Source organism: Saccopteryx leptura, chromosome 12 (assembly GCF_036850995.1).
Source record: "Saccopteryx leptura isolate mSacLep1 chromosome 12, mSacLep1_pri_phased_curated, whole genome shotgun sequence".
Taxonomy (NCBI): Eukaryota; Metazoa; Chordata; class Mammalia; order Chiroptera; family Emballonuridae; genus Saccopteryx; species Saccopteryx leptura.
This window is the reverse complement of record NC_089514.1, coordinates 7,738,909-7,760,241: the sequence shown is the minus strand read 5'-3', so window position 1 is coordinate 7,760,241 and position 21,333 is coordinate 7,738,909. Positions and strand designations below refer to the sequence as shown.

The following is a 21,333-nucleotide window of genomic DNA, read 5'->3' as shown; positions in this document are numbered from 1 at the left end:
TTCTCAGGGCTGACTGAGCCTCAGAGAACCTCAGTCTACTTCTGAGTCTATTGGATGCTACCTGTTTCCTCGTCTGGAATCCATTGCTCTGGATTTTAGATTTTCAATGCTCGTGGCTGGCTTTGTTCATTTCCTGTCTTTTGTGCGTCTCCCCGTGGTTGCCGGAAGTTCATTTCCCTCTGCCCGAGTATCTGTGACATGCAGGTAACCAAGGCCACTGGGTCAGACTCCACGAAGTCGCTCCTCCTTATCTCGGGACGATATGGTACCTCCTGTTACCCAGAAAGATAAGGCAGGGCCACATGATGGCGCGGCCACTGCCCCGCATGGGAAGGCGGTGTGGGCAGCTGCTGTACAGAAGTCCCCTGTGTTGTCACGTGTGTGTGTGGGGGGGGGAAGCGGATCGTTATCTCAGCCATGGGGTTCGTGGGAGGCACACTCTAAGTCGTGAGTTTACTGTAGGAAAGTTAAATATCTTTCAGGATTTTGATTCATGGCCAGATCCTATAACTGGCTGGGGAGCAAGGATGGCTGCCAAATCAAATTTGGGGTGCACAGGGCTGCCAGAGCACCTCAGGGGTACTCTCCCATAGTAGCTTCCTGGATAAAACAACAGAAATGTGTTCCCTCTCCATTCTGGAGGCGGGGGGTCTGAAATCAAGGTGTGACAATTTCAGCAGATATTTGTGGTTTTCACGGAGGAGGGGGCGCTACTGGCCTGCAGGGGGTGGAGGCCCATGGGACGCTGCTAAATGTCCTCTAAACCGTAAGACAGCCCACAACCAAGAATCATCTGACTCCAAATGTCGCTAGTGCCATGTCTGAGAAACCCCGTCCATCCTCACGAGGTGGATAATTAGCTTTACGAATGAGGCGTGCATAGTGCCTTGACATTGAGTCAGCCCAATACACGGAGGTTCTACACATTGGAAAGAAGGGACTTTGTGACAATCCCGTGAAAATACCTGAACTCACTAGGATTTTCAGAGTGTGAACAGGGAAAAAACTCAAGGAATTATGAGTGCCCAAGAAACATAAAGAATGTAAAAATATGATTGGCAAGGGCAGGCAGTGAGGCAGATATTTTTGTCACCCCCCAAAGTTTCCATGTTCTTTTTTCACCCATTTCTCCTTCCATCACATCCCCAAGCATCTGATCTTCCTCTGTTGATTAGCTTGTATTTTTTAGAGTTTTGTATAACCAATCTTTCTTTCTTTCTTTTCCTTCCTTCCTTCCTTCCTTCCTTCCTTCCTTCCTTCCTTCCTTCCTTCCTTCCTTCCTTCCTTCCTTCCCTTGGCTTCTTTCATTCACTATGATTTTGAGATTTTTCAGTATTGTGTGTATTAATAGCTTGTCTTTATTGCTGAGTTGTATTCCATTGTGTAGATATACTACAATTTGTTTATCCATCTCTACTGTGTTTCTGGATTTTGGCTATAACAAGTAAAGATCCTTGTACGTCACATACAAGTCTTTAGATTCCATGCCTTCATTTCTCTTTGGTAAGTATGCAGGCGTCCCCAAACTACAGCCCACGGGCCGCATGCGGCCCCCTGAGGCCATTTATCCGGCCCCCTCCGCACTTCCGGAAGGGGCATCTCTTTCATTGGTGGTCAGTGAGAGGAGCATTGTATGTGGCGGCCCTCCAACAATCTGAGGGACAGTGAACTGGTCCCCTGTGTAAAAAGTTTGGGAACACCTGATCTAGAGATGGAATGGGTGGGAACATATGTTTAACTTTTTCAGAAACTGCCAAACTGATTTCCAAAGTGGTTGTATCATCTTACACTCCTACCAGCAATGTATGAGAGCTTCAACGGCTCTGTGTCCTCACCAAGACTTGCTATGGCCAGTCATTTAAAATGTAGCCATTTCATTGGGCTTTATTTTAATGCACAACAGTTTAGCTACCTCCTGGCTTTATTTCTACCAAGGGGAACACACGCTTAGGTTGAGAGATTATGCCTGCTGTGCCACTGGAGATAAAAGTGGCCTTCTTACCCTCCAAAGTGTCCTGGTTGGATATAAAATACTTGAATTCTCTATTTTTTTTCTTTAAACTTTTTATTTATTGATTTTAGCCAATAAATAAAGGGGGGAGAGAGAGAGAGAGAGAGGGGGAGAGAGAGAAGAAAATCAACCCATTCCTGTATGTGGCCTGATCGGAGATTGAACTCACAAACTGTGTGCTTTGAGCCGATACTCTAACCAACTGAGCTATCTGGTCAGGGGCATGGTCTCTCAGTTTCCAATCCAACTAGCTATGACCCCAGCCTGTCCATCCACAGCCACAAAGGCCCAGCAAGGCATTCTGCTCCACAAAGACTTTTCTTCCTCTAAAAGGGATTTTCCTGCTTTTCTTAAACAATTTGTTTTTCTTACTCCAACAGGATTATAGGAAGAAGGGAGGGGCCTAATGTGGTGTGGTTTTGGGGAGGGAGGGCGAGTGGAAATCGATAGATGGAGGGGGTTAGAACAGGTCCTGATGACATCACTGGAGCTGGATACAGTCATGTTTGAGGTAAGATCTACTCCTTAACTGCTCTGCACAAGAACCAGGAAATCCCCCTTTTTTTTTGGTCTAATCTAGTTTGACTTGGATTTCTGTCACTTGCAATTAAGAGGCCCGACTGGTATGCACAGTGGAGGACTGTGCCTCCAAGGCATTAGCATGTAACCAAAGCCTTGGCTGCCTCTCTTCTCACATCCGTCTTCTCTGAGAGTTCCTGCTTTTGCTGACCTGCTCTTGGGACTTTAGAGCAGAAGCACTGGTCACACTGGTTGGGGGTGAAACTTCACAGAACCATAAATGACCAGGGTCAAAGTATTTAACGGAGTCAGCACATGGTCCGTTAATCGACTACTCCAGCTTCATGTGTCCACTGGACGGCAGCAGGACCTTTAATCTTTAACCAAGTTGTCATTTCGTGGTGGGATCCAAAATCTGAATTTTGGGAAGCAGCCTTCATTTCTTGCTAGCGTTTCCTTCCTTCTTAATGACTCAATTTCATGCTTAAAGAAACATCCATATTTACTCCGTGCTAAATGTATAAATGAGCAGCCCTCTAAATGACCCATGTGAACGAACACATCTGCAATGGTCGGTGTGTGCCCTCTGCCAGCGGCACAGTGAGTCACCAGCGTTGTGGGAGGACCTCTCTGTGTGAGCAGTGCAAAGGTAATCAGTGGAAAAGAAGAGGCCGAAAGTGGGGTAAGAAGTTAAAAAGATCCCACTCAGTCCCCTCTCGAACGTCCTTAGATGTGACTGCAGCCCCGAGCGAGACCCCTGACGCGCCGGGTGGCCCTCCACCCACCCAAGGAGTGCCCTGGCTTTGCCCCAAGCCCCGAAGACGAACTAAACTCAGCTGGAGCCCAGGTACTGTCCTTCCCTGGGCGCCCCTCTCTTCGGTGGGGCTCCGCCCACCGAAAACCAGCCGCGCAGGTCTCGCCTGGAACCCGCACAACCAGCCTTCGGTCCCGGGTAGCAATCGCAAGCCGGGGTGAGCGGACTCCACCACAGTCCTCTAGTGACTCCCTGCAGCCGCAAGGCGTCGGCCCCGCCCTCATATCCCTAAGCCCCGCCTCCGAGCTCCAGGGCCCCACCCCCTCCCCATAGCCCCGCCTCCGCGCTCCTGTGTTCTATCTCCACCCCCCACGCGCTCGGGCCCACCCCGCGCTCCGTGGCCCCGCCCCTGCACTCAGAGCCCCGCCTCTCGCACTCCAGGACCCCGCCCCCGCGCCCTCGGGATCCGCTCACCCTGGCCCGGGCCTCGCGCTGTGGCCCCGCCTCCACGTGCCCTCCGAAGTCCCGGGGAGGAGTTGCCGCGCGCGAGGAGGCGTGGCCGTGGTGCCGGCGGAGGCGCAGGCGGCGCGGCCCGGACTTGGGCTCTGACACTGACGGCGAGCGGGACCCGGGCGCTGATGCTGGCCGCTGGATGCGGTTCTGGCCGATCCCGCGTCCGAGTGGAGTGGAGGACTTTTCGCCTAGATCCACGCAACCGCAGCGACGCTGCAAGTCCTGGTGCAGCCGCAAGACTTGGTGCAGCCGCGGCGGTCGGGTTTCGCCGCCGCTGCCACCGCCCCGCAGCCCTGCAGCTGTGCCGGCTCCAGGAGAGTGACTGAGAGTTTCTCCCGCAGAAAGAGCCGGGACGCGCGGCCGGCGGCAGCGTGGGAGGGACCCCGTGGCCCGGCCCCTGACCCGCACCGGCGTGGGCACCAGGGCTGGAGGAGGGCCCCAGCGCTGTCCGGGGCTGGGCTCCGGCTGGGGAGCCGCAGGTGGAAGAAGGACGCCCCGGGAGAGCGGCCGAGAGGTGGGGCGCGGGAACGGCGGCGGGTCTGGTGGGAGCCGACGAACACCTTCGTGCGCGCACTAGCGAGGAAGGAATTCCGGCAGGAACAAGAGGTGTGGGCTGACGGGGATAGGTCTCTTTCCCAGAGAAGCGATTTAGAGCCGTTTTGGATCCCGATGTGTTAAAACTGACCTCCCCAGAGGAATATCCACAGGGGCCAGCTTCTCTGTGTGCAAGGTTCAAGGACAGCCACCAGCCCAGGACTCGTGGTTAAGAAGTCCAGCTCTAGGTAGGGAGCCCTACTTCAAATCGATTAACTGATTCAATTGCTTTGTATGTTTATTCATTTGTTTTCCAGGTAGCCAAGTGGAAGGGACTTTTGGGACGCCCTCTCTGCTTGTAAGGTCTCCTGGGCTTCCTTCTTAGCCAGAGTTCTTTTGTGGTCGTGAGGTCTTCCTGGGCCCCTGATCCTGGCCGGTCATGGGGAGCACCCTGGGCTGCCACCGCTCCATCCCCCGGGACCCCTCGGACCTACCACACAGTCGCAAGTTCAGCGCAGCTTGTAACTTCAGCAACATCTTGGTGAATCAGGAGCGGCTGAACATCAACACGGCCACGGAGGAGGAACTGATGACCCTGCCTGGGGTGACTCGCGCTGTGGCGCGAAGCATAGTGGAGTACCGCGAGTACATTGGTGGCTTCAAGAAGGTGGAGGACCTGGCATTGGTCAGCGGCGTGGGAGCCACCAAGCTGGAGCAGGTCAAGTTTGAGATCTGCGTGAGTAGCAAGGGCAGTTCTGCGCAGCACTCTCCCAGTTCCCTGCGGCGGGACCTGCTGGCCGAGCAGCAGCCTCACCACCTGGCCACCACCGTGCCCCTCACCCCGCGTGTCAACATCAACACGGCCACCCCAGCTCAGCTCATGAGCATCCGAGGCCTCACGGAGAAGATGGCCGTCAGCATTGTGGACTACCGCCGGGAGCACGGACCCTTCCGCAGCGTCGAGGACCTGGTGAGGATGGGCGGTATCAATGCTGCCTTCCTGGACAGGATACGGCACCAGGTGTTCGCTGAGAGGTCCAGGCCCCCGTCCACCCACACCAACGGGGGTCTGACCTTCATCGCCAAGCCCCACCCCAGCCCCACCTCGCTGAGCCTGCAGAGTGAGGACCTAGACCTGCCCCCAGGTGGGCCCACTCAGATTATCTCCACTCGGCCTTCGGTGGAGGCTTTTGGAGGCACGAGGGACGGCCGGCCGGTGCTGAGGCTGGCCACCTGGAACCTGCAGGGCTGTTCAGTGGAGAAGGCCAACAACCCCGGGGTGCGAGAGGTGGTGTGCATGACACTCCTGGAAAACAGGTGAGCACGGGGACCACCAAGGCTGTGGGGTGTGCAGGCAGCTCTTGCTTGGCCTCCTTGGTGCATGCATATGAGTGGACTCTTTGCCGGGTGGGAAGAGAGCAAGAGTATTCTGTGTTCCTGAGGCCCAGCCAAGATTGTCACCTGCAGCTGATCTCCCCTTTTGCTTCAGCTGTTTGGGTTTGTGGCCCATATCATAAACATGGTATAGCTAAGATCAGTTCATAATTTGGGGGTGAGTGGAGATTGTATTGGTGATACTGCTTTGGAGAATGTTGACTCAAGACTTCGTGGGTTTACACCACGCCCTCAGAGCCTGGGCACTGTCAGAGCTTGGGAACTATAGCGCAGTTTTGCATGTGAGAAAGAGTAGATTTTTTTTTTTTTTTTTTAGTGAGTGGGGAATGTCACATTTGTTTCACCAAATATGCCTACTTGTGGGCACAAAATCAGCTTAAACACCAGGTATTTGCAAACACATGCGTGTTGTGTATTTACCAAAATGTCATGCATGAATCACTCTTTGCTTTTTTTCCTTATTTAGCCTGAAGTTGGTATTCAGGGCCACAGTTGCAGCCCCAGATGTATGTAACCTCTTCTGTCCCATAGCCACAAAAGGTCATACTGACACGTCGTGAACATTGGACACATTTTTATGTCGGAACCACGGGAGAAGGGACTGTGGGATGGGCTCTTATCACAGTGTTTACATTGTTCACAACAGTGCTCTCTGTAGGAACTTCCGCTAAACCTCCATAAAAATGAAGCAATATTATTGTGGCAGTAATTCCTGCTGTTAGTAAAATAGTGACTTGGATAATGTGATCAGCGTTGGGAAGGAAAGCAGTATTTTTATGGTCTGTTTCAGGTCAGACACCCTCTCAAGTCCGACACCCTCCAGAGGTGGTGTGTGTGTTTGTGGCGACTGCTGCTTTTCTTTGCGCTGGGTGGGTGGTGAGGCTGGCCCGGCCCCGGATTGGTGACATGAAGTGAGTGCGGGGTGGGAGACAGGAGTCACAGTGCACTGTGCCAGGGCATCAGGATAAGTGGGTGAGGAGAAAACCAGGTCACAACGTCTCGCTGGCACCGTCCCAGTGGCACACTCTCGTCCCTGAGGATGGAGGGACCGTGCATCACCCAGGAGCCCCTGAGTGCTCTTCCTGCCCTGTCCTCTGTGTTGCAGGATAACCTACTCCTTTAGCAGAATCACCTTTACACAGGGGAGAACCGGCCTCAGCCCCAGGAGACATTTGTCAGGAATGGCTTGGTAACTGTCTTCATCCGTAGCAGCTTGGGTGTGTGTATGGGACAGAGGAGGGGGGTGGGAGGTCAGGATGGCCATTACATTCCCATCAGGGTTTCCTTAAGGCTCACTTTGGGGGGGGGGTGGAGAGGAATCTGAAGTTGCCCCAATGAGAATGACATCCCAGCAGCTCTGGCTCCTTAGCTGTGACAGTGATTTTTTTAAGCGTGGTCTCTGGACCAGCACTGGCATCTGCGACTGACTCAGAAACTCTGGGTTTCTGTGTCTTCTCATGCACTCCGGCTGCTTCCAACGCACACCCAAGGTTGAGCCCTGTTGTCCCACGTGCCGGGCCATCATCTGTCCCTGTGGCTTGCTCTGTCAAGTGTGTTCCCAGTGCCAGCTTTGCTGACAAGCTCTGTAAATCCATCCAGAGCTTTCTAGGTGCTATGTTTGTTTAATTGATTGTTCAGATCATCCCCTGTATTTATTCAACCATATGATGGTCTTTCTGGTCAGAGTTTGAGGGATTTCTTTGGCTTCTAGAAGAGGTGACTGTCACGTATAGAAAATGGGAGAGAGAGCAGGGGAGAGCGGACCTCAGAGTGGGCCCCCCCCCACCCCCCGCCCCCCGCTGTGCAGACCTGGGCAGCCAGGGGCACGTGTTAGCAGCTCCTGTCCGGTGCGGCCGCATCTCTCACGTCTCACACTTGGTCCCACCTGTTGTCCTGTGGGGTGGTGGTGTCTTTTGTGTCTTCATGATGTGTCCAGTGCTCTGGACACCCCAAGTACCTTATTAGGGTCTGGTAAACATGCAGTCCTAGGCTTAGGGCCTGTGTGGCTGTCCTAGGGCACCAAAACACGGCCGACTGTGACAAAGTGGATGGACCATGTGTCCGCAGAACAGCAATGCACATTCTGCACGGGCTGTGTGTTACCGCGATTCTCAAGTTTCCCGGTGGCTCTTGCTTTCTTTTTTTAAATTTTTTTATTGCACGTGTACCTACAAGGGTCAGCTGAGTTCCGGGTCAGCCCTCCTAGTACCCAGCAGCTTTCCCACTGGCTCCGGGAAGAAGGCAGGGCTTGCCTTGATTATGGATCTCCATCTCTGGGTGAGGATGCTAAAAGCAAAGAGGTTCTGTGACTCGCTTCCGTCCCACAGCTCATTGGTGGCTCACCGGGGACTCAGACCCAGACCTGCTGGGACTGATGCTCTTGGCGTGGGCGCCGCGCGTGGTAAGCCAGGCGCCTTTATCTGCCTCCTGTTCACGCATCGCACACTCTGCCTGTTCGAAGACACTCGCCAACTTGCGAGCTAGTCACAGTTTCTTACATTAAACCCATTGTGAACACACTTTAAACACATACAAACAAACAAAAATAACCCTGGTTGCACCTCTTCGGAGTTACGTCGGTGAAATTCCTTAACCTCTCCAAGTCTGTTTTTTGTTTTTTTTTTAAATCTATTAAATGTAGTTCAAGAAAAAAAAAAAAAAGGCACTTCTTTTGCAAAAGGAACAGCTAAACCGTTTGTTTTCCTTCCCACGGGTTTGCCCTGGGAGAACTGTCTTAGACTAAAGGCACCTGCTGCTGTGGGGCTTGATGGCGCTGGAGTCCTGTCCTGCCCTGCGAGGCCGCCGCCCCGGTGGGCCGGCACGTGTGCGCCCCAAGAACCCGCGTTTGGCCTGCGAAGGCTGAGGCAGGACAGCAGAAAGCCAGATCGTCATGCCATTGCCGCCAGTCTTCGGGGCCATGTGGCACAGAACGGACAGATTTCCTCAGATTCCTTTGCCCAATCTCAGTCTTAGGTAATGCTGTTCCTTGTTCAGCGTTTATGGAGCAAGACTAACAGAGGAATGCTTCTGCTAAATATCCTTGCAAAATCTGGTGACAGCCAGCATGTAGAACGATGATTGTTTAATTTTCTTTCTTTCTTTTTTTTTTGTGCTGAGGAGTTGTTCTGTTTTGAAAAGCCCTTTCAGTTTCTGAAAGAATAAGCCTGGGACAGTCTCTGAAAGCAACGAGAAGGGGGTTTAATATTCCATTTGCCCAGCTTCCCCGCGGTCTCCGTCAGAAGGGAGCACGTGTCCAAGTCTTGAGCTTTCTGGTGTGAATGCTCAAGAGGGTGAGGTGAGTGCACCAGAGGTGACATCGGAGGGCAAAGTGCCCACCTCGCCCCTTAAAGTAGACATTTTGAAATTTGTTTTTTGACAGCTATGGAAACTGACACATACGTATTGAATAGGCTTTCTTGCCACGTGCCTGTCTGTAATGTCAAAGGAAAAGGTGAATTCGTGCCTGGCAACACATTCTGATTGTGGGAAGAGATTTTAGTTGATCGGACTTGGCTACTTGGATCAACAAGGACACGACTCATCTTGTCATTTGATCCGTTCATTGACACATAGGTATTGAGTGGTTGCTGTGGACATGCACACGCTGGATTCCGGTGGCAGCTCGGCCCTGTTGGTTCACCAAGTTAGGTAAATGTGAATCAGTGTGTGTGGCTCAGCCTCAAAGCATTCTGGGAAGCCCAGATTTTTTAAATTTTTATTTATTTATTTATTTATTTTTAATTTTTTTTTTTTTTTTGAGAAAGTCGCTGAGTATGATTGCTATCTGGTTGTGTTTTTCCATATGTATAGGGGGCTCATCTTGGGAGATTGGAGGGTGAGGTGAATGCACCAGACGTAACATCTGAGGGCAAAGCGCCCACCTAGCCCCTTAAAGTAGACATATTGAAATTTGTTTTTTGACAGCTATGGAAACCGAGGCTCAGACTAAATAGCATCCTTGTGGCCCTCAGAAATATAGATGTTGGAGTCAGGATTTGATGCCAGGCATTTGTCTGATTTCAGAGCTGGGAGCTGGAGGTGTCTTTTCCCAAACTCTGTGTCCTTGGACTGGTCGCCGGCCCACCTGCTGTTTCCTGCCCGTCTTGAGTCTCCTGCTGGCGGGGCTTCACCGAGACTCCTGGGGCAGCGGTGGGGCCCTGGGGGCCTTTGTTCTCTTCCTGTTTTTGTTCTTCTGGAGGACCAGGCTTATGGCCAGAGGTAGAGCAGTCCAGAGGGCTCAGGGCTCCTCCACCCAGCCCCTGAAATGTGAGTCTGTGACCTTGGCCCAACTCCAGGGTGGAGTTCTGGTTTTCTGAGCCAGGGAGCCCTGGGTCATTTCCAGCGAGAAAAGTGGTCAGTACTTAGACCGCTAGATTAGCAGGAGGAGATCGTGTGAATGAAGAGAAGCCCTGGTGTGGGCATGAGGTGGGGTTTATTTCGCCCAAGGGAAGGATGTTACTTTTGTCTTTCAAGAAAGTCGTCCCCATCTGGAATCTGGTTTTGGAGATTTGATGGTATTGATTGTCCCAGGGGAAGTTCATTCCTTTATTATTACTCATTCATTCAACAGATATTTTCTGAGCTCTCATTAGGTACCAGATTCTGTGTCAAGCTTTGGTAATCAAATGGAGAACAGGTTATAGCCTCTGCTTCCGTGAAGCGTCCATGTTAGGCAGGAATACAAACACGCAGTACGCAGTTAAATAATTACAGACAGCGGCTCATGCTGAGAGGATGGAGGCAAGAGGAAGAGAAGCTTTTGAGGTCGATAGGGGTCATGGAAGGTCTCTGCTGAAAACTGATGGGCGAGCAGGAGCCAGGTATGGAAAAATGTCGGGGGAAAAGAGTGCTCCCCTAGAGGAACCAGCACGTGCAAAGGCCCTGAGACTGCTTGTTCCAGACAGAAAGCGGAGTTCCGGGAGTGGCAGGTGGCTGGGGTTGCAGGGAGAGGCAGGGCCAGGTGGGTGGAGCTCCAAGGCTCTTATTTCAACAGCAAGATGAAGCCGCAGTGGATTAGGAACAGGGGTTGATGAATTACCTGTCACTAGCTTGTGGCTGCTGGGGGTCTCCTGGGAGTGGGTCCGGGGAGTTACATAGGGAAGCTGTTGCAGGGAAGAAGCTATAAAAGGATAATGGCTAGGAGAATGGGGAAGTGGGTGGAGAAGAGAGATCTTTTAGTGGTGAAAACTGGAAGGACTTGCCTATGTTTTGGATATTGCAGGGATTAACCGGGTAGATTTCTAGAAGACAGGCTCAGAGGTATTTAAGAAATCCGGGGCCGACTTGGGCGCCTGTGCACTGTGTGGACACGACGCAGCTTGCCGACCTCGCCCCTCCCCTCGGCCATTGCCTTATTCACCGGGCCCATCGGGGATGGAGGAAGAGGCCCAGTGGTCTGAAATCTGCACAGGCTGGCGGCTGACGAGGCTACTTTCTCTTTGGTATCAGTTCCCTATGAAACAAGGGCATATTTGAGGGGTTTCGGTGACTATTGCTATCAGAAGACATTTGCATCAATCGAGTTCGATGTAGATTGAGCACGTCCTCTGTGCCCACTCCCTGGTGAGGTCAAGGACGCAGGGAGCCCCCGGGTGACCTGTGTCATGAGGGAGGAGGTACAGCTTCAGGCAGCACAGAGATCTGTTGCCCGCCTGCCTGGTTTCACACGTGTGTGACCTCAGCGTGGGCAAAGGCCAAAGGGACGGGACCCAGTCAGGTGGATGGGAGGGAGCCAGTCTGGAGGGGAGGTTGGGGTCTGAAGTGGCAGGAGCGTGGGGGCCGTCGGGGTGAAAGTTAGCAGCCCCCCACCCCCATGCAGCTGACAAGTGAGGAGCAGGAAGTGGGAGTCAGTTCCCGACACTTGGGGGGCCGAGGGGGCCCACCACCCAACCTCGGCATCTGGAATGTTCAGACAGGGACATGTTAGACTCCCACATGCAGCAGCGCCTCCCAGCAGAGAAGAGCAGCGAGGTGTGTGTTATTTTTATCTCAAAATTGCCCTACCTTACAAAAGATCTTATCCTGGATATAGAATTCCTTCATAACCCACTCTGCCGGCAACAGATAAGAGGATGCATCTCGCCAGAATTTCGTGTGCGGATCCTAGACGCGTGGTCTGTGGGCAGCCATGGAGGGCTCGGTGGAAATTCCATACCAGCAACTTGCAGCATCCAAACACCCAGGAGGTGCTACGGAGGTGTCCGGCTCTGCCTGCGGACTGGGAGCCCTCAACTAACACTTGGGGAGCTCAGAAGCTCCTGACCCTGTGCCTCAGACATGGCCCTGGTCTGGACAGCAGGTTTTAGTGTGATGTTTGGATTGACAGCTGCTGAACAGCGAGCTGGATTCCAGTGGCCGGGAACCCTGAGCAGACGGGCTCAGAGCAGACGTTTCATTCCCAGGAAAAGCCTTGGCTCCTTCTCCCAAACTCTTGGATGAAGAAGCCCTGGTTTTCTCTCCTGGGTTCAGTTCCCTCACCCTGTGGCTTTGTTGTTTGTTTCCAACGCCCCTTGTTTCCTGCGAGTTCTATTTTGGTCCAGCCATTACCTGATTAAGCTGTTAAGCAGGACCTTCAATTGTTTTTATCTGGAGGCCACTGAGCACTCCTGACATGCAGTGCTTCGGGCCAGAGAGTGTTCCTGAGGCCACATGGAATAGAGTGTGTGTTTGGAGTGCGGTTTTATGGTGCTGGGGGGATCTGGGTCCCGTTTCCTCCCCCGGGTGGAGGGTGAAGGTGGGACTTCTTCTTTCTCAAGGACTGGGCGGAGAGTGAGATGTCTTTTAAAGTGGGAGGTCTTGGATGAATTGGTGCTTTTTAACATATTGATCCAATATTCTAAACAAACAAACAAACAAAATAAAACACTCTGGCCCTGGCTGTGTCGTGGGTGGACAGAGCGTTGTCCCTGCTTGCCGAGGTCATGGGTTTGATCCCCGGTCAGGGCACATGCAAGAAGCAGCCAATGAGAGCACAACTAAATGGAACGAGTTGATGCTTCCTTCTCCCCTGCCCTCCAAGTCAGTGGGAAAAATGAAACAAAAACTCCAGAATGTATTTCCTTTAGTTTTTTCTTCCTTATCGCTGTTTACTGGGTGCACTCAGCAGGTGAAGAATGTTCTGCCAGTACACAGATCCAGTCTGAGTTAAATGCTTTTGTAGGGTCCCTTTTCTAAAAGGGGGAACGCGGACAAGTTTTCGTGGCCTCAGAGTACCGATGACTGACACTGGGCCTTGGACTCATCCGCTGGCAGACTCAGGGCTCCGTCCTTCCTTGCTTGGAGGGTGACCTCTGCTGCTTCAGGTCACTAGGTCGCTTTACTGGTCGGCTCTTTACAAAGTGGTCCCCAGTCATTCTTCATTGGAGGACTCATGTTAAGCAGTAAAATACTGCACATCCCTCCCCCACTCCAGGGGTGGTTGTGTTTTCAGTGACCACGTGGTTGCAGTTGTTGTGCAAAGGGACAGCAACAATGATAATTAACACTGATAATTACTGTGGCGGAGGCCCAGGGCTCAGCAGCTTTACAGGTGGGTAGCATTATTCACCCTCTGTTACAAATACAGGAGAGATGGCTCAGGGGAGCCGAGTCAGCCTCCCCAGGTCACACAGCTTTTGGGCAGTGGAGCTTGAATGATAACCCAAGCGACGAGATTCCGAAGTTTGATGATGAAAACCTACCTGAGTTCACTAATGCTTTCCCACATATTTGTATGTTATTCATCGCCCCAGCCTGCGTGCTAGACTAGAGTTCTCTTCACCAACTTGTTTTGCGTTCCCTAAGCTGTGGACTTTCACAAGTTTGCTGGTATATAATGATATCCCTGTGTGTGTGTGTGTGTGTGTGTGTGTGTGTGTGTGTGATCTTTGTTTCTTCAAAGTGGAGCAAGGATGTTTGCAAAGCAGTCTGAGCGCAGGATCGCATGTATTTATGACTCCTCAGTCTGTTACAATCCTTGTGCCCACACCTATTTTGACAGCAGTGTCTTCAAACAGCTTGCTTCTGGAGGAGCCTTCCCAGCGTTCATGTTTGTTTTCTCAGAAACAACCTCTCCTGCTCACCCCTGTTCCCACAGCTGATGTCCTGTGTTAGGGGAGCAGAGTAATAGGCACACCTGGCGTACACAAGCCCAGGATGGACGCAGCCGACCCCGGCACGCACAGGCACCCCGTGAGAGTGGATGTGCACAGTGGATCTGGCGGGGGGGGGGGCTGCTCGTGTCCACGGGGTTCCAGCCCTTAGCAAGTTTCACGGAGGAACTGGGGACAGTCTGGTGGGTCCCTCGAGGTTGGTTAGGAGGACATCTGCCCTGTGTTTAAACACACTCGTACCTGCCCCCGAGTGATCTTACTTGTGTACTGACAGCACTGCCCTCTGTGGATACTGCCCAGCCTGGCAGGATCTGCAGGTGGCCATGGACCCAGTACTGTTTGCTCTAGAAGATCGACTCAGAAAGGTAACTGGGTAAGTTACCAGGTGAAGAATTCATTCTCCCAATTCCCCGCCCAAAAAAAGTTCTCACAAATTTTAGAAATCAGAGAGATGAAGGAGCAACGTTTGGTTTTCTGTTTTGACTTAAGACCCTGTATTTGTCAGCGTCCTGTTCAGTGACAGAGATGGCTTGCTTACAAAACTCACGATCAACAGTAAGCTGGGAGGGGTTTCAGCAGGTGGACTGGGCTGGATGGGTTATTAAATCCTTTTCCAAGTTCATGACCCCACACGGTCCTTTTGAACTATTCCGGATATGCTGTTCAGGTTTGCTTTGTTCACGTTGAATGCGCGTGCCCAAACGTGAACCCGCACGAGAGACTGCCGTGTCACTGTTACCCGTGAACTGAACTCAGGTGAATGCCAGGCGATACTTTGCTGAGTTGATCTATAATCTCTCATTGTGTTAGTTTTTGACTAGTCTAACGTGGTTAGATATTGTTACAGTTTCAGCTTAGAACTAAATGTTGCTTCTGTTTTTTTTTTTTAACTTGTGGGTTACTTTTCACTGAAGGACAACTGAGATTATTAGATGGTTGTTCAAAATGTTACCATTTACAACCACTTACGTAATCTTTGCAGCTCTGTAACATTTTGTCCTTGATGGACCAAGGTATGGAAAGAAACTGGACAGGCAGTGAGAGATAAGATTGCAAAGCCATCCACAACCCCTGATTTCAAATTCAGTGTTTGTGTTTATCGACCTAGCTGTGGTATTTTTGTCGACTGAGGTATTAGCAAAGGCACTATTCTTAAGTGTATACGTTTCTTCTGAATCACCCAAGTCCCTTTCAGCCCTGAGGCTTTCTCCGCAGAGAGGGGAAGATGGTCAGTATTTCTGCCAAAAAAGCCTTCATTCTGAGAAAAAAAATGCTTGTTCCCACGGGAAAGAGGTGTATTAGTTTCTCAGGGCCGCGGTAACAAGGTAGCACAAGCTGGGTGGCTTAAACGCAAACATCTCTTTTCTCACAATTCTGGAGGCCAGAAGTCTAAGATCAAAGCGTCAGGAGAGATGGTTCCTTCTGAGGCCTCTCTCCTCAGCTTGCGGATGGCCGTCCTCTCCCATGTTTTCATGGGGTCTTCCCTCCGTACCTGTCTGTGTCCAAACCTCCTCTTCTTCTAAGGACACCAGCCGTAGTGGACTGGGGCCACTCCAGTGGCCTCCTTTTGCCTTAATTTCCTCTTTAAAGATGCTGTTTCCAAAGACCGTCACATTCTGAGCTGCTGGGGGTTAGGACTTCAACATATGAATTTGGGGGCAGGGGGTACGGTTCAGCCCATCAGAGGATGGTGTAAGAAAGGTTGCCGGCTCCTTCGGGTTTCTCCTGGAGAGATGATGGTGTCAGGGTGCTTGCTGAACAGTTTATTTATTTATTTTTGTTTTGTTTTGTTTTGGTTTTTTGTATTTTTCTGAAGCTGGAAATGGGGAGAGACAGTCAGACAGATCCACCTGGCACGCCCACCAGGGGCGACGCTCTGCCCACCAGGGGGCGATGCTCTGCCCCTCCGGGGCGTCGCTCTGCTGCGACCAGAGCCACTCTAGCGCCTGGGGCAGAGGCCAAGGAGCCATCCCCAGCGCCCGGGCCATCTTTGCTCCAATGGAGCCTTGGCTGCGGGAGGGGGAGAGAGAGACAGAGAGGAAGGAGGGGGGTGTGGAGAAGCAAATGGGCGCTTCTCCTGTGTGCCCTGGCCGGGAATCGAACCCGGGTCCCCCGCACGCCAGGCTGACGCTCTACCACTGAGCCAACCGGCCAGGGCCTTGTTGAACAGTTTAAATGCTGGGTAATCCTGCACTTGAGTTCCTGGAGCAGGTCCCCCCGGCATAGGGATGTCTATTGCCGGGCCAGGTCAAGTGTGGACCGGCCCTTAGGGGCCGGGAGTCGTTTCCCTCGCATGTCTCTCCCTCCGACTTGCCAGGCTCCGGTCTTCTTTCCGAAACCGTCTCTCCGCCCCCAGCGAGGCAGCGGCTCCGCTCTGCCAAGTCCCTGGCTTGTCCTTGGCTACGGGCAGTGGTAGCGCATGCTGTCGGCCTGCCCTCTGGCAGCTAGTGCCCTGTAGAGTTGCCATGGAAAGGTGAGATTCAGAGGGGCCGCCCTGAGGTCAGCTGCGGGGTGGCTTCCCCTGCCTTCTCTGTGAAGCGCCCCAGCGGTGGGCCTCCCTGCTGGCCTGTGCTCCTGCTCTCCTCACAGCCATTCTGTAGGAGCTGCCTGGGTGATGGGGTCTGCACCCCCAGACGGGACACTCGTGAACTGTTGACTCCGCCCGAGTGCTTTTGCTAAGTGGTTTCTGTTCACTAACCGACTTCATCTTCATGCCATCCCAGAGAGGTAGGTAGAGGACCCTTACCTTGCATGTAAGAAAACTAACCTCATGATTTTAAAGTCAACTTGCCAGAAGTCACAAGGTTGGTGAGTAGGGAGCCGGGTCAATGCCAGGCTGCACTACCCAGAAAGAACCCAGACTCTCTCGCTCGGTTCAGACGCAGAGAAGCTGCACACCTGGAGACGGGACCAGGAGGTTGAGAAAGGGAGGGACAGCTGTTTGCTAGTCTTCTTACGTCTAGAAAGTGTGAAGGGCTCAGTGTAATTGGGGGTATTCCCCGGAGCGGGTCGATCTAATAACCAGGATGGCTACTAAATGACCAGCGGGCAGGTAGGGTGTTGCCCTGGTCTGTGATACCCTTCATTCAGCAGAAGTTCTGCATTTTGAAGTGATCAAACTGATGAATTTCCCTTTGGATGCTGTTCAGCAAATCCCATCTCACCCCAAGTTTGCCTGTACGTTTTCCTCTTACTTTCCCTGGAGTCTGCCTCTGTGTAGGAATGAGATAGGGGTCCCATTTTATTTTATTGTATTTTTCAGTTTTCCCAATATCATCTGTGAACCACTTGTCTTTCCCTCCATCGATTGGGGAGCCTCCTTTGTCAGGTGTCCGTCAAGTTTAATGATCTCTTGTGCCTTTTCCGTACTGTGTCTAAAACCATGACTCTCTGGTTGGGGCAGTCTCCTTCCTGCTCTTCTTAAAATTCTCCTAACTGTGTATAGGTTTTAGGGTCAGGTTGAGTTTCTCAAACACCCTGTTGGAATTTGGGTTGGAATCGAGTTGACTTTACGGTTGGAGTCGAAGGAAACTTGACATCTCTGCAATGTGAAGTCATCCTTTCCTTGAACATCTATATTTCTTTGTTTGTTGAAGTCCTTTTGGGGGGAACTTGTATTTCTTTAGCTATTTATTTTTGCATTTCTTTTTTTATTTTAAGACTTCATTAGAGGGGGAGAGAGAAGGAGTGAGAGAGAGAGGGAGAGAGAGAAGGAGAGAGGGAGAGAGAGAGAGAGGGAGAGAGAGAGAGAAGGGGGGAGGAGCAGGAAGCATCAACTCCCATAGGTGCCTTGACCAGGCAAGCCTAGGGTTTCGAACTGGCGACCTCAGTGTTCCAGGTCGATGCTTTATCCACTGCGCCACCACAGGTCACACTATTTTTTTTGCATTTCTATACTCAGTCTCGATGCGGCCTCTTCTGTAAAGCCTTAGTCACAGGACTTCCGTTCAGCCAGTTGTCAGTCGGTTTGCCAGGTGGCCTCTTCTGTAATTTAGTTGTCGTTCTGATGGGGTCGCGGGAAGAGGTAAGCACAGTGCTCGCCTCCTCCACCATCTTGACCTTGGAACCCTCTTCTGGAACTTTTCATAGAGCTGAACCTGTGTCTACATGAAGGTCCCATGCATTCTTTCTGAAGTTAAATCTTAGATACTTCGAGTCCCTGTTTTTAAAAATCTCCGAGGAATGAAGCTCCCCTGTTTTGCTTGGTTACCGGTTCCAATGTGCTGATGCTGAACCACCCTCATTACCGTGACCCCCCCCCCCCCTCCCCGTACACCCTGGGTTTGTAATGGAGGCCCATTGTTCTCATCCTTTCAGAACCTCTTTGAGGCTCTCTCTGTATATTCTCAAGTTTAATCTCCTTCCGCCGTATCCTCTCCCCCCCTGAGTAATTTTAGTACATTTTACCTTTCTCCATGAGTATATTTCTCAAGCATAAATCACTGAGTCTACCCCAAACCACAGACTGTGCTTCTTGGATGAGTCGGTGTGCAAATATGCGTGGACCCAGCAGAAAAGCCCAGATACGCTGCTGGCTTTACAACAGACAAACAAACAAACAAAAAAATGTAGTGACTCCAAATTATAAATGTTTACATTTAAAATTAATTTTATGTGTGTGGAACAGCTCTAGCGGTGAGTCAGACTTTGCCGTAGGGCACATTTGAGGTCAAAGACCTTGGAATGATCTTTTTTATGGTTTAAACCTCACTTATTGAGTCTCGCTTTTGGGAATCCCTGTTGCTTCTCACGTGTCCGTGGATTCCTGCGTGTGTGGCTGCAGACATATGTCTGTACGTACTCCACCCACGGAGTGTCTGGCTATGCACGAGCTATAAATACACCGTGTTTTTAAATAGATCTTTATCTTTAGTGTTAATTGCTTCTTTGCTTCTTCTACTTTCTCGGTGACTCAGTCGAGTTGGGAGGACTCTGCCTACTAAGTGTTCATAAGCTCGCCTCTCCAGTTAGTTTCAGCCAAACCCAGTGGTACCAGGTGAATATCAGAAATTTCTTTTTCTATAACCCGTTTCCAAAGGACCTGGTGGCTGCCAGAGTCAGAGCCGGATGCCACGACCTCGGTCTTTTGCAGAGTTCGAGGCCAGACCGTGAAGTTTATTTTTCTGGTGTCCAAGTCGGGGCCTTTAGTTTTGATAGGAAACATTGAAAACATACAGAAAGAATAGATCACACTTGGGTCCTTCCTACGCTCTTGCTAGTGCATTTCACTTTCTGGGGGACCCAGAGCCCTGATATCTGACAGTCTTCCTTTAGGTTCCTCCCACCCCATCCCTTCTGTGCTTGGAGAATTTTCTTCCTTGTAAGACTTGGGGGGGGGGGGTGCAGCGGAATCCAGCACCCTCGGGGAAGCAGGGAGTGGGTCCTTGGCGGCCACGGCCTGGGCTCTGCTGCTTAGTGGGTTCGTTCTAACCTCTGGGAGTCAATAGAGCTGACAGCACAGGGACAGTGAAGAGCTCACTGTAGCCATGGGGACAGTTTACACAGGAGCAGGGGCTGGGACAGCAGAGACCGTGTGACTGGTGGCCAGTTTCCTTCTTCTTGCATTCTGATCACTTCCAGCAGGTAAGGGGTTACATACCTGGCCCACGCCCAGACCCTGCACAACTGTGGACACCTGAGTCAGAGGACATTTGTCATGTGTCTGTCTTAGAGTCTTCTTCAAAACACAGTAGTTCTTTTTTTTTCTTTCTTTTTTTTTTTTTGGTATTTTTCTGAAACTGGAAATGGGGAGGCAGTCAGACAGACTCCCGCATGCGCCCGACCGGGATCCACCCGGCATGCCAACCAGGGGGCGATGCTCTGCCCATCTGGGGCGTTGCTCTGTTGCAACCAGAGCCATTCTAGCGCCTGAGGCAGAGGCCATAGAGCCATCCTCAGCGCCAGGGCCAACTTTGCTCCAATGGAGCCTTGGCTGTGGGAGGGGAAGAGAGAGACAGAGAGGAAGGAGAGGGGGAGGGGTGGAGAAGCAGATGGGCGCTTCTCCTGTATGCCCTGGCCGGGAATCGAACCTGGAACTCCTGTACGCCAGGTTGACACTCTACCACTGAGCCAATTGGCCAGGGCCACAATAGTTCATTTTTAAGATAAATGACTTCGCAGACAACTAAACAGTAGGTCCTGAAATCCACCCTCACAAGTAAAGGAGGGGTCTCTCCCTCTTGGCAGTTTTGTCTTGAAAAAAATTGTCGCTTTGTGGTTATTATAGATTCATATTCTGTTGACATTTTGGGCCAGATAATGGGGTCTGTGTGGCCTCTGCATTGTAGGATGTTTAGTGACATTCCCTGGCCCTTCCCCACTAGATGCCAGGAGCACCTCCTTTCCCAGTGTGACACCCAGAAATGTCTCCAGACGTTGCCCAAGGGGTGTGCTCTGGGAGGCAGAGCTGGCCCTGGCGGAGAGCCGCTGCTCTGGAACCATTCATCCGATGGGCACCGCGGGTGGCGCGGCCACAGTGGGGACTCGACTCCAGCTGGTTGAGTTGCGTGGCTTCAGTAGAAGCGCTGGACCGTGGGGCCTGGGCTGGACGGGAAGGAGGCGAGCCCGAGGGGCTGAGAGGGAAACCACTGGGTCCGGTGAGGTTGAAGAAGGGGTGTGGGTGAGGAATGGAGGCTGGGGGTGCACTGCTTCATGGAGGCGCGTGTGGTGTGGATGGAGCTGGTGGGAGCGTGCCGAATAGAAGGCACAGTGGAGGAGGTGAGGCCCAGGGACACCCCCCCCCCCAGTGGAACTACCAAGCAAAGGAGGAACTTGGGAACCCCAAACGGATGCCCCGCCCTGAAGACAGGGCTGGGTTCGGGATGCAAGGAGGGCAGGCACGCTCAGCGAAGCCAAGTGCCCAGGGAAGGAAGCTTCCTAAAGAGGATAGAGCAAGACCCTGGGGCGGGGGCAGGGGTGTCACTGCACCTCCTGGACGGCAGGTCCCTCTAGGAACCCCCTGGAAAGAGTCCCCTTCCTCCCCCAGCCCGGGACAGAGCGGGGATTTGCAAGAAGGAGAGAAGACGTTGGGCGCTTACTGCTGGGCCTTGTTTTACGGTAGAAAAACTGGGTTTGGCCTGACCTGTGGTGGCGCAGTGGATAAAGCGTCAACCTGGAAACACTGAGGTTGCCGGTTCGAAACCCTGGGCTTGCCTGGTCAAGGCGTATATGGGAGTTGATGCTTCCTGCTCCTCCCCCCTTCTCTCTCTCTCTCTCTCCTCTCTATAATGAATAAATAAAATCTAAAAAAAAAAAAAAAGAAAAGAAAAACTGGGTCTCAGGGGAGCCCTGTGAACCCTGCGAGTTCTGTTACACAATGGCTATTTGAATAAAACTGTTTCCATTCACATGCTGGGGGCGGGGGGGGGGGGGGGCTGTGCCACTATTATAGTTGTGAACATGTAAGTAAAAAAAATATTAGTAGCGTTCAAGATAGTCAGGTATTAGCATTCATACGTCCACAGGAGAGAGAATAACATTTCCTTAGTAATGACCCCCTTGAAATAAAAAACAAAAAC

At 51.9% G+C, this 21,333-nt stretch overlaps 1 protein-coding gene across 1 annotated transcript in view; it reads left to right on the top strand.

Annotated features, from left to right (window-relative positions):
- Positions 1 to 3,846: 3,846 nt before the first annotated feature.
- The window catches only part of EEPD1 (endonuclease/exonuclease/phosphatase family domain containing 1), a 93,732-nt gene continuing 76,245 nt past the window's right edge, over positions 3,847 to 21,333 (top strand). The window contains exons 1-2 of the mRNA XM_066354126.1: positions 3,847 to 4,311; positions 4,649 to 5,648. Coding sequence (XP_066210223.1) covers positions 4,771 to 5,648 — 878 coding nt within the window. The 5' untranslated portion in view covers positions 3,847 to 4,311; positions 4,649 to 4,770. The remainder of the gene's footprint in view (positions 4,312 to 4,648; positions 5,649 to 21,333) is intronic.